This window comes from Arvicola amphibius, chromosome 13 (genome assembly GCF_903992535.2).
Source record: "Arvicola amphibius chromosome 13, mArvAmp1.2, whole genome shotgun sequence".
NCBI classification, from domain to species: Eukaryota; Metazoa; Chordata; class Mammalia; order Rodentia; family Cricetidae; genus Arvicola; species Arvicola amphibius.
Window position 1 is genome coordinate 15,610,994 of NC_052059.1, and position 11,724 is coordinate 15,622,717.

At 33.4% G+C, this 11,724-nt stretch overlaps 1 protein-coding gene across 13 annotated transcripts in view; it reads left to right on the forward strand.

Annotated features, from left to right (window-relative positions):
- The window catches only part of Rbm26 (RNA binding motif protein 26), a 73,506-nt gene extending 64,518 nt beyond the window's left edge, over window positions 1-8,988 (forward strand). For 11 of the 13 annotated variants that reach the window (XM_038309794.2, XM_038309797.2, XM_038309802.2 and 8 more), the window contains 3 exons: window positions 446-1,619; window positions 2,197-2,255; window positions 5,938-8,988. In XM_038309794.2, coding sequence (XP_038165722.1) covers window positions 446-535 — 90 coding nt within the window. In that variant the 3' untranslated portion in view covers window positions 536-1,619; window positions 2,197-2,255; window positions 5,938-8,988. The remainder of the gene's footprint in view (window positions 1-445; window positions 1,620-2,196; window positions 2,256-5,937) is intronic. The other 2 variants (XM_038309795.2, XM_038309796.2) reach the window with 2 other exon arrangements.
- The last annotated feature ends 2,736 nt before the right edge of the window (window positions 8,989-11,724 follow it).

Consider the following 11,724-nt stretch of genomic DNA (forward strand, 5'->3'; position numbering starts at 1 on the left):
TTTGGTTTTCCTTAAAAATATTTTATAGATAGCAAAAAAACAAATTGAAATTATGGTAGAATTTTTATAAGTCAATTGGTTGTTTGAGTGTTGAGAGTTAGGGTAAGTCAGTGAAAATTGATGTATTCCCTTTTTAAAGAAGGATTGAGCAGTATTTTAAAGTACAGCAGATGGCATGATTTGTCAGAGTAGAAGTGGCATGTACAAAATTTTAATTTGATCTTTATTGCTTGCTTCATGTAAGCAGTAAAACATACTGTAGAGAGACTGAGTGGATAAGGTCATGTTTTAGCTATAGAAATAACCGTTTGTATTCAACTCTTGAGCGAGAAAGTATTTAAAAGTGTTACTTTTTTTTCTTTTTTTTTTCCTTTTTTTCTTTTCTTTTTTCTTTTTTTTTCTTTTTTTATTTTGGGTAAATTCCTAAATACATCTTAACCTAAAGTTTCAGGAAGAGTCTTTGGTGGATGACTCATTACTTCAAGATGATGATGAAGAAGAAGAGGACAATGAATCTCGTTCTTGGAGAAGATGATTTGACTGATCACTGATCTGCATATGCTAGGACTCTACCTGTGTTTCATTAGTATTATCTAATGTACTTTTACATGTTTGTAAAAACAATTTTTGGTAAAATATGATGAAGATGGATTTCACAAATAGATAAAAGAGAAGAAAACTACCTTCTGATCTTGTATTTTAAAAGATTGATGTTTGCATTTTATTTCAGTAAAAATTGCTAAAGACATCACAATAGAACATATGCAATGTTTTTATTACATAATTCTATTGAACATTACAGAATTCTTTGGGTTATTTGTAAATTAATGAATAGATTTGAATACTTATGACCCAGTTCTTGTCATAACATAGAAGATTTTGTTTTACTCCAAATACGGAATGAGTTTGCATTTAAAACCTTAATGAATGTTTTCAAAAATGAATAGATGACATAGTACTCTAACTAAAGTCTCCAAGTTATGTATTCATAATATTACATAGTAGTATGCTTAGGCTTTACTATGTATTAGCCGTTTGTTGGATTTGTGTATGTATTTTATCACATGGGTGTTAATGATAATGGTGTATGACTGCTTTACATATGAGTCCTTATGCATCTGGATGCTAAAAATAAAGTGGAATGGTCTTTTAAAAGAGAAAAGAAAAGAAAAAAAAGCAATGAAAAAATCCATGACAATGTTCCTTGATTTAAAAAAATAAGAAAAAGTAAAAAAAAAAAAAAAAGAAAAAAAAAGAAAAAAAGAAAAAAAAGAGAAAATAAAACAGACCATTCCAGATGATGATCTACCTTCCCCTGACTATCAAAAGGAGCTATAATCATTCAGTAATAATGGGTACTGGTACCTTTATAATGATGTACAATCCAATGTCTAAAATTGATACCACTTCAGTTTGGTTTGATCATATACATTTTCAACAGATGTTTTAAAATTTAAAAGCAGGCTGATTAGTTTGGAACCAGACTTCAAGTAGCGCTAACATTTGGTGACTAAGACAACTTCATATTACATTTTGGATGTATGAAAGAGAACTTGACCATTTGAAGATGTATGAATAAAGAATGTACTATAGATACCACTTTAGGAAAACACTGTTTGGTAAGTGTTCCAGTCTGATATTTTAAGTGTGCATTTACTATACTTATATAAAAATCTTTCACATTTGCAACAATATTGTGATTTTTTTTTAAAGTGGAATTCTCTGGCACATATATATAATTATTGAAAGTTAGCTAAACCATTTTCAGGAAATTTTACTGTATTTATCTTTTTAAAGTCTTTATATTCATTTCAAGTATTTTTGCTTCTCAAGATTATGACTTTTTTTTAAACACCTCTTAACAAAACTAAACTACTTTCTTCCACTTTGGGGCCAACACAATCAAAACCTAATACCACCAGTATCAGTCTTTTGTAGTAGTATAACTCAGATGGTGTTTTGTCTTTTTCCCCACTGGGCTTATAGTTGTATGTTTTTATGACAGTACTATTTTATAGGAATGTTTGACTTGCAGTTAGTACACATTTTTATATAAAATTTCAAACTCAGATTCCATTTGCTACAATAATGACTCTAAAGTTTGCTTAGACTGTGGTATATTTTTATGTAGTCTCTTGTGTGTTTACTATGTGCTATTCTCATTCATTAGGTAAGTTTGTTTTCTTTTCTTTTTAGTAGTCGTGAAAGATGCCAAATTGGCAGAGGCTCACGTTTCTTCTCTTTACACCAAACAGGTATTATAAAGAAAGTAAATCTTTCCAAGGCCAGTTAAATCTCCATTCTATTTTTGGCTTTATGATTTGATTATAGTTTCAAATTTTATTGTAAATTTCCCTAGAAATGTCACTGAAATTACCAGTTTTCTTTTAAGCTCAGGAATAGCTCATCAACTTCCCTAGCCTGAAATTGCCTAATAACTTAATTTTAAGGCATGGTGCTTTGGATGAATCAGAAGACCAACTATGGCTCGTTATCATTGCCTAGCATGAGGGTTACATATTCTCAGTATTCATTAGATTTACAGTTGTACTTTTATAAGAATTAGTCTGGCTTTTATTATAAATGATATTTACTGATGCATTGCTAGTAGGTTTTTAATTCATGAATATGTTTATAAATACTAGTACTCTATGTCCACATTTATATTTTTTATTTAAAACCTAAGACACCTCTTTTAAGTAGATGGTAGTTCTCATTTTACTAATAAGAAAACAAGCTGCTATAGAAATGGAGTGGCTTACCTAAAGTCCTTGTGAGCAAGTGGAAGAACTAGATATAAGCTTTGTGATTTCATTACCAACTTTACAAAACAAGGAAAAACTATAGAACTCCGCTGCTGTCTTTCCCTTCTTACTGATCGACCATGAGATTGTGTTTATAGTAACCATGGTAGTCTTTACATCAGAATACTGCATAGAATTAGTAGGCTCTTTGGTCATTAGACAGTACATATGTTTACCCTTTTAAAAAGCGCTTTGTTCATATCTCTGTTATAATATTTAATGTTGTAACATAATTTATCTGGTTTATATGTTTGTCTTCCCCCACTAGATTGATTGCAAGCTCCTCTAGGAAGGGGACCATGTCTTATTCATCTTTTTATCTCTAGTGCTTATAGTAAAGCCTGGCTCATGTGAGCACTTAGATGTTTGTTGGATGAAATAATGAATGGATGCATATTTAAATTTATAGTATTGAGGTTGACAATTACCTCCCTTGTTAATTCTTATCAATTTTCTAAAATCTCTCTCGATAGCCTCCCCAGTCACTGGGGCCATTTTGTAAAGTGATAGAGCTATGTGTCTCATCACCGGGGTTACAAGTAGTGATTGAGGTAGACGCTTAGAACCAATTCTGGCATGTCCCAAATTAAGGTGTCTAGATGGTGTAATATTAAAGACTGTCGTCATTTCTAGGGGTTAATTTATCTTTGGGTTTTTTATTAGAATGCATGGTTAGAAATGCTGAAAGCCACCAATCTAGACCATCTCACTAAATTTCTCTTGGTCCATAGATAACCTAGTTTAGAGAACTGAACAAGGATGAAGAGATTCATCTTTTGTTCTCAGCTGTTGTAGGTAACTCTGTGGCCAGGTCTCTTGCCTTTCCCAGAGTTTGTTCCTTATATATAAAAGAGTTGAACCAAATTATCTCTAACGTCTCTTTTATCTCTCCACTGTCCCTGATGATACATTAGTGTTTAATTTCAAAATACGTCTGTATCTGTAAGTCAGTTATTCCTACCTGACGTTCTTTTTCTCATCAGTGGAAACAACTTAGCTTTAATTCTAATAATTTACATAATACAATACCTCTTGCTAAAGTTTTGTATGTATGTTTCCAAATGCTTGCATTTGCCAACACAAGTTTGCCATTTAGCCTATAAAGTACAAGTAAACTTCTGTATTTACAAGTTCTACTCATTCCCATTTATAACTTTACTCTTTGCTTCTAAACTTGGTTTAAAAACAATTTGCCTATTATACCAGTTTTCAACAAATGCAGATTTATATCTTCTTTTCCATCTCCATTTTTCCTTCTACAATATGTCACCTAAAAGGAGAAACCTTTTTAATTCTACAGCTCTCCTGATAAGTTTGCTGCTTTGTTGTACGCATCTGGTTTTCTGGCTGTGCAGGTAGAATTGGGAGTGGGGAAAAGATTAGAGACAAGGTAGGCAACTATAGGGAAAATTATGTATTTCTTGTTAAAAGATTGATTAGGATTACTTCAAGGGATGGTTGTCACTTTGCATATTTTTAATCTCTAAACAATGTTTTATATGTTATTGGAAAATTGTAATTTTATTTTTTAATAAGTAACAGATGCCCCGACACTTAATGAAAACATGTTGCAAGAAAATGGAAGACTATTCCATAGGTTCTTTTCTATTGTTATATGATCAAATGTAACAACTCAGTAGTTTACTATGAAGAAAAGACACCACTGTTTTAGCTGATTACATATAGCAAGTGTGGCTAAGTCTCATTGAAGAAGGTATCTTGTAACCAAGACTGTTTTCCGGGGAGAGGGAAGAGGGGCTGTATTCAAATTTTACTTGCAACACTGACCATTGGGTTTAATGGCTCAAAAAGAAATCAAACGTTTGCTTATTGGATTTGTTGAAATATCAGTGACTGTCTCAGAGTACTGTGTAGGTCTTATCAAAATATGTTTTCTCCCCTCCTACAATGAATATAGGCTAATTACAGAAAAGTAGTTTTAGTTCTAGCATTTGTAAAAATATCTGTAGCCCTGTCTCCCTTAAAAACTCAATAAGCTTTCAAAACAAGGTTGTCCTAAAAAGCTTTGGATTACTCACTCTGGGTTTTTTCCTTAGGACATTTTTTTCTTTTAAAATTCTATGAACTAAAATTGGACAGTTAATAACATAGATTTTTAAGCCACAAGTATAAAATACTTATAAACCAAAAAGAATACACCCGTCTCTTACATTAGATATAAGGAGCTCACTTTTGTCAGTTCTCTGAACTAAAAAAGGCTTCTCCACGGTGTGCATGTGTTGCTATAAAAAGGAGTGGTATTATTATTATTATTATTATTATTTTTTGGTCTCTTATCACACAGAATTGTAATCTTGAAAATAGCTCCCTAGTTCTACAAAAGAAAAAAAAAATACTGGCCATGATTGCCATTGTCAGTAATTTCTAATGAAAGCAGATATGCTTAGTAAAAAGCATCTAACTTGATATAGTTTATTAGTACTCTGTGTTCATTACTTTAGTGAGAATATTTTAAAACTTTTTTGTATCAACTTTTTATATTTGATCTCATATATCTTTTTATATTTGATCTAAATCTCCCCTCTATTTCTTTATTTCATCCACTCATCCCAGGCACTGTCTCATTATGTGTTCCTTTTTAAATTTTTGTTATTACACTTGGTGCTTGGTTTAGAATTTTGTGTTTTATATATAGGATAATTAAAGAAAGAAATGATAATTGTATGGAGTTTAAGGAAATAAGGTATCCTTATGATTATTTTGAAAATCCTTGGGATACTTTAAGAAATTTGGTTTTGGTTTATTTACAGTGACTTGAGGCTTGTAGGTGATTTTTAAAAATCTCTTTGCCTGCTCACAGCTCTGTAAAAATACCACCTGACCAGTTAGTAGATGTTCTAGCCCCTCCACCAGTTTCAATGACAGCTGTTTTGTAGTGCTGTGATATTGACACCTAATATTTTTAGAAAGCATGATATAGAGAGGTTTTGTTAAAAATCACTTAAGTCAAAGGTAATCTTGGATACAATTTGTCTGTAACTTTTGATCCTTCTCAAGTAGACTTTTAAAAATGTCTTAGTAAGTTAGAGTTAGTTCATAATGCAATTCAATTTTGGAGTTTTTCTGTTATTTATTTCTTTATTTTTTAATAAGTGTTCTCTTTTTCCTGCAGAGAGAGAACATCACTGCCTGAATTTAGCTTTGTGAAGACATGAGCAAGCCCTGTCCCGTCCCGTCCTGTTGGAGACGACTGTTAATATCATCGTCCTGTCATTTGGGTTTGCCCTTCCAATCTGAGTAGCTGTTTATGTTTACATGTACTGTGATGACCATTTTACCTTTACAGTTCTGGACGAGCACATCTCGGTCCAGATGTGTATCAAATATGTGATATTTCTGACCTTATTCATAAATGTTTTCTTTTCTTATTTTATAGCAGTTTAATTTGTAAAAGACCTTAGGAAGGAACAAGGCCTTTTAGTTTCCTTATGAAATATAGTACATCTCAGCCAAACTTTGAATTGTGTCTGGTAAATATAAAGCCATGAAAGCATTAACTGAACAGTTTAGAATGAAGAAAATGAATTAAAAAGTTAAACATAAGTTTGGCTTTAATTTTTCTTATTTTTGAGATGTATTTATTGAATTAGGATTGCCACTGAAATAATTTTGAGACAACTATAAAGTACTTTTTACACATTGTAATTAATTTGTCTGTTATTGTGAGTGTATAAATTGATGTGATTGCCAGGACCACTTTACTTCAGTGAACTTCTGTTGTTGTTCTACTCTTCAAAAAAAAGGAAAATAATTTTATTTCTTTTCAAGTAATAAATAATGACCTATGTGTTTTAAAATTGTATATCTACTAAATTTGTCTAATTTATACAATTTTCATCACTTATAATCAAGACATCAAAGACAATCTTACAAGCAAGGGGAAATAGTGTTGTGTTTATTTTTAAAGACTAGTTTTCAGCTGCTTTAAAAGTGTATGTACTAATAATAAGCACTATATCTTAAAGTTAGAAAGTTCTCATCCTAAATATTAACAAAACCCTTTTTATAGCACACCTTTTTTTTATTTTACTAATTGTTTTGAGTATTCATCATAAGATTCTTAGAGGTATTTGAGAAATCTAGTATCATAGCTACTCTTTAGAAAAACCAAATTATATTGATTCTGCTTTTAAGTTCTATTCAGTCATACTTTATTATACAAAGCTGATATCCTACAAACACTTTTTCCCTCTTGAGTATGTATTGTGATTGTCTTCATGAATAATAAAATGTAACAAACTCATTAGTCATGTTATAAATTGTCTGTCTTGATCCACATTGATTATACATGCATGGTTAAAGGTAAAGCATGTATTTTAGGTAATTATTATATAATAGCCTACAAGGCATTTTGTTTCGTTACTCTTCCCCCCTTTTTTGTTACTCTTTTCCACAAATTATTAGATAGCCATGAGGAATTCATACCAGAATAATTGATATTTTTTATTTTCAAAGAAGTCTTTATAGTGGTAGTGTTGTAGCTGCTTAAGTTAGAGCCAAAGAACATGGTCCAAACAGACTATACCTGCCAGTAACTCTTGATGGTTTCATTGGTGAGTGCTACATACTGTCACCTTAAATTTATTTTGCTATTACTTTTTCTTTTTGCTATTGAATCAAAAAGCAAAACAAAGTGGAATGTGCCCTTGGGAATGAAAAGTCAAGTTGACATCTCCTTAAGATCAGTGATTTTTTTATTTATTTATTTTTTTTTTTTTGAAAATTGTTGTGAGAGTCAGTTGGTCAGTTATACTTAAATCCTTAAACATTAGTTACTAGAGATTCACTTTTAACATTTTCTTTTGAATAAACTCGTCATGGAGCGATGTGTACATAACTGTATAGAATTGGTTTTTTGTGTAGTTGAATGGAGCAGTTTACCTCTGCATGACTGCATTATGGAAGCCTTTTATATATCTTTATATTTTTCAATATGCTTAGATTTTACACTATTGTCGCTCTAGTCATGCTATATTTGTTTTTTTAATAGAATTTATAAATATTTATGCTCAAAATACAGATCAATTGAATATTTTTGGTCTTGTTTACAAGACAATACTTTAAAGTGATACAGTCCCCTCAAGTGTCTTAGGAAACAGTCATTGGTGCTATAAAACCTTTCCGTGTCATTGAATCTGTTGTCTAGTCTTTGCTAGGCTTTACTCTATTATCGCTTACAATAATCCCGCTAGCTGCAGAACTATAAAGTGGTATGTGTTTTAAGTCGGGTAAGAGCCCAGCCCCATTAGAGAACACCTAATAATTTAAGAAAATGATGCAGAATGACTGTACCCTTATTTTTGCCCAGCTTCTCCCAAAAGAAAATAGTTTATTTTGATAAGACGAAGGCTATTAATTTGATTAGAATTTTAAGGTGATATATTCAAGCATGGTTTTCCCCTCATTTGAAATGGAAAACTTTTCTAGTCATAAAATAATTATGTTATTATACTCTGCTTTAAACTCTCGTCTGTCCTTTGCTCAGCACAAGGCAGCGTGTTTCCTACAGATACTTACAGAGTATGTGATGAGTTACCACATTGTATAAGTTTTCCCTTGATGTGCATTTTCCGTTTTGCCCCCAAGACTTTATTCTAGCACCTTAGTGAGTGTTCCTTAGACACAGTGAAGTATCAGCAGAGCACTCCGATATGTTTACTTCTGATTCTCAGAATTCCAACTCTGATCCTACTTCTTCTGAACATGCTGTCTGGCACAAGACTGCCTTTAATAAGTGGTTTGTTTTAACTCAGTTTCTATGGACTGTTGTTGAATCTGAAAACACCAAAGGAGTCTTTTCTTGTCTGAAGACTGGGTTGTTCCAGTAGTTAGTACCTGTGCCCATAATTATCCCATTTCATGAATGCGTGTTGGCATGGGGGAAATTCCCTGCTCTTTGAGTGGAGCGAAAGTAATTGGTTAAGCTGTAGCAGCTTCCTTGTCTATTTTTAAAAGTGATGATAAAACTTGAACTGAAAAGGTAAAACTTGAACTTGAAAATTACTCTTGTATGCACAGAATGTTTATAGTGACTGTGTTTATGTGGGTTGTCAACACTTCTATTATTTATAGTTGAATTATGTTGTTTTGTTTATTAAATATCCATGTTTATTATTTTTATATTTTGAAATTTTTAAAAATAAAATAGTCTTAATAAAAAACAGTTGTTAATGTTTTAAAATTATCCTATATAAGTAAGATATGCATACACAGTTGAGACTTGTGAAAATGTTAGTGAAGAAGTAGCCACGTTTCTTCTTTCGCTGTCTACCCTCTGTTCTCACTTGAAGTTGTTTAAGGTCAGCCATGATTCAAGTGTGTTATTAGCCCCAGTGCCTCTTCCCATACATGCACAACCCTTAGTTACCATTTGTCCTTAGTTTTTGCTTCTCTACTGCTGAATTTTCTCTTCCATTTGGTGGCCAAAAAGGTCTTCCTATGTTGAATGATGAGTACAAAAATACTGCACTCATGACTAAGAGTGGCTGCTATGGAGTCTGAAAGTGAAAATATGTATAAAATGCTTACAGTGGTGATCCATAGACTCATAAAAATGTTTTCACAAGTCCCCCTTGTAACCTGATGGTGATGTAGACCCCTTTCCTCACCTGGTCTGACTTGCTTTTCTTTTCTCACGTTCAGCATGTTTCTTTCATAGTTAAGGTTATTACAAATATTACATATTCTTCTGTGTTTCATTGTAGGGATATATCTCACAGGCATAAAAAGCTTGGTGGTAGTCAGTCTACTTGTGACAGTGTGGGGATTAAAAATACATCTTTAAAGGTTATAAATCTTGATTTATATATATATGTGTGTGTGTGTATGTGTGTGTGTTTAGTCTTTAAACAGTAAAATTTCTTAATAAAACTGGTGCTTGATGAAGTTGTCAAAATTTGTACCTACTTATAAGTAAGCACTCACGCATGTACACATTCACACAAATACACAGCCACCTGTTGGTATTTAGATTATGTTGTCAGTTTCTTCTTTACCCAAAAGTATTTCTTCAGAAGAATGATTTTTTTTCTTTTTTATTCTTTTTTAATTACATATATTTGTGTATTTTAAGGAAACTTGAATTTTTTTCTTTTATTTTTTTCATTCTTTTACAATATATCCGAACTGCAGTTTCCCCTTCCTCTCCTCCCTTTCCTTACACCTCCCTTCTCTCCCAGATCCACTGCCCCCCCATTTCCCTTTAGAAAAGAGGACTTCCAATGATAGCCGACCCCAGCATGACAATAAGACTAGGCACATACTACCCTCATATAGGCCGAATGAGGTAATCCAGTAGCAGGAAAAAAGGTCCTGAGAACAGGCAGAAAGAGTTGGAGACACCCCCACTCCCACTTTTAGAAGTCCCACAAAAACCCCAAGCTAAACAACCACAGCATGTATACAGAGGGCCTCCTGCAGACCAGTGCACAGGCTCTGTGAGTGGTGGCAAAACTAGAAATTTTTATATTAGACTATATAATTTATACTTTTTATAAATTTATACTTTTTATATCTACCTGATGGCAAAGTTATTATTTAACTAGAAATAGGACAGCTTGGGTATAATTTAGTATGACTGTGGTTTAAATAACTGAATGTTTGCATTGTGGAGTTTTACATTTTAGGTTACTGATTCACTGTATGCTTAAAATGTACATTATTGAGTTAATGTAATATATCTTTTATTTAGAGCTCTGAAAATCATGATTCTTAACAGTTGGGGTAGGATGGAGGCATGATCACATGGTATCCCAGGCTAATCTCAAACTTGCTGTTTTCTCTTTGGGAGACAAGATGCTGGACATATATGAGACCTCAAAGCCCTCCTCCACAGTGGCACACTTCCTCCAGTGAGGCTGCACCCACTCCAATGAAGCCACAACTCCTAATAGTGCCACTCCGTTTGGGGTCTATTTCGTTTTAAACCGTCACAGGCAGCATACACAGTGCCTGCACAGGTACAAACCAGATAGTGCCAGCAATGAGAGGGAGAAGTAGACAGATTGCATCCTTGACCAAGAAGCTGTCTGCAATTGACGCCCACCATCCTAGATAGGTCAACTTACATATGCTGGAGTCATTTAGGAGGAAGGAGCCTCAATTAAGAAAATGCCACCATAAGATGGAGTGTTGTATGAAAGTTTGTAAGGCGCTTTCTTAGTTACTGTTGAGTGAAGACTCAACCTGTTGTGGGTGACGCCATCCCTGAGCTTGTGATCCTGGGTTCTATAAGAAAGCAGGCCAGTTAGCAGGACCACCCCCTCCCCTGCATGGTATCTAATCAGCTTCTGCCTCCAGGTTCCTGCCGTGTTTTAGTTCCTGTCCAGACTTCTTTCCATGATGCACAGCCATATCGAAGTGTGAGCCAATAAAGCCTTCCCCCCTGCTGTGTGGTCCTTGTGTTTCAGTCACCTGCCTGCAGAGGGAAAATTAACTTTGTTCTCATATTAGCCACTCAAGGATAGGACTCATGCCCAGTAGCAGATGGCCAGCACAAAATGAACTCAATGGTGCTTTTGTAGACTTTGTCTCATTTCACACTGGACATTTTGTCTTTCTGGTCTTTGGTTTGTATTATGGTTTCTGACTCTGTTTCTGCATGACTTTGTGTGTGTGTGTGTGTGTGTGTGTTTCTGCTTATTGGGCTTGGTTATTGTTTGATTTTTGAAGTGAGAGGAAGAAAGGGGTGAGTGGGTGCTTATGATCTGGAAGTACTGCAGAGGGGAAATTTTTCAATGAAAAATTAGATTCTTCGACAATTTCATGTATGTGTAACATGCATTGTGGTTATTATAAGCTCCCTTCTCTAATCTTCTCATCTCTGTTGATCTCCCTTCCTCCCTTGAAGTTCTTTCCACATTCATGTGATACATTTACACAATGGAGTACTACACAGCAG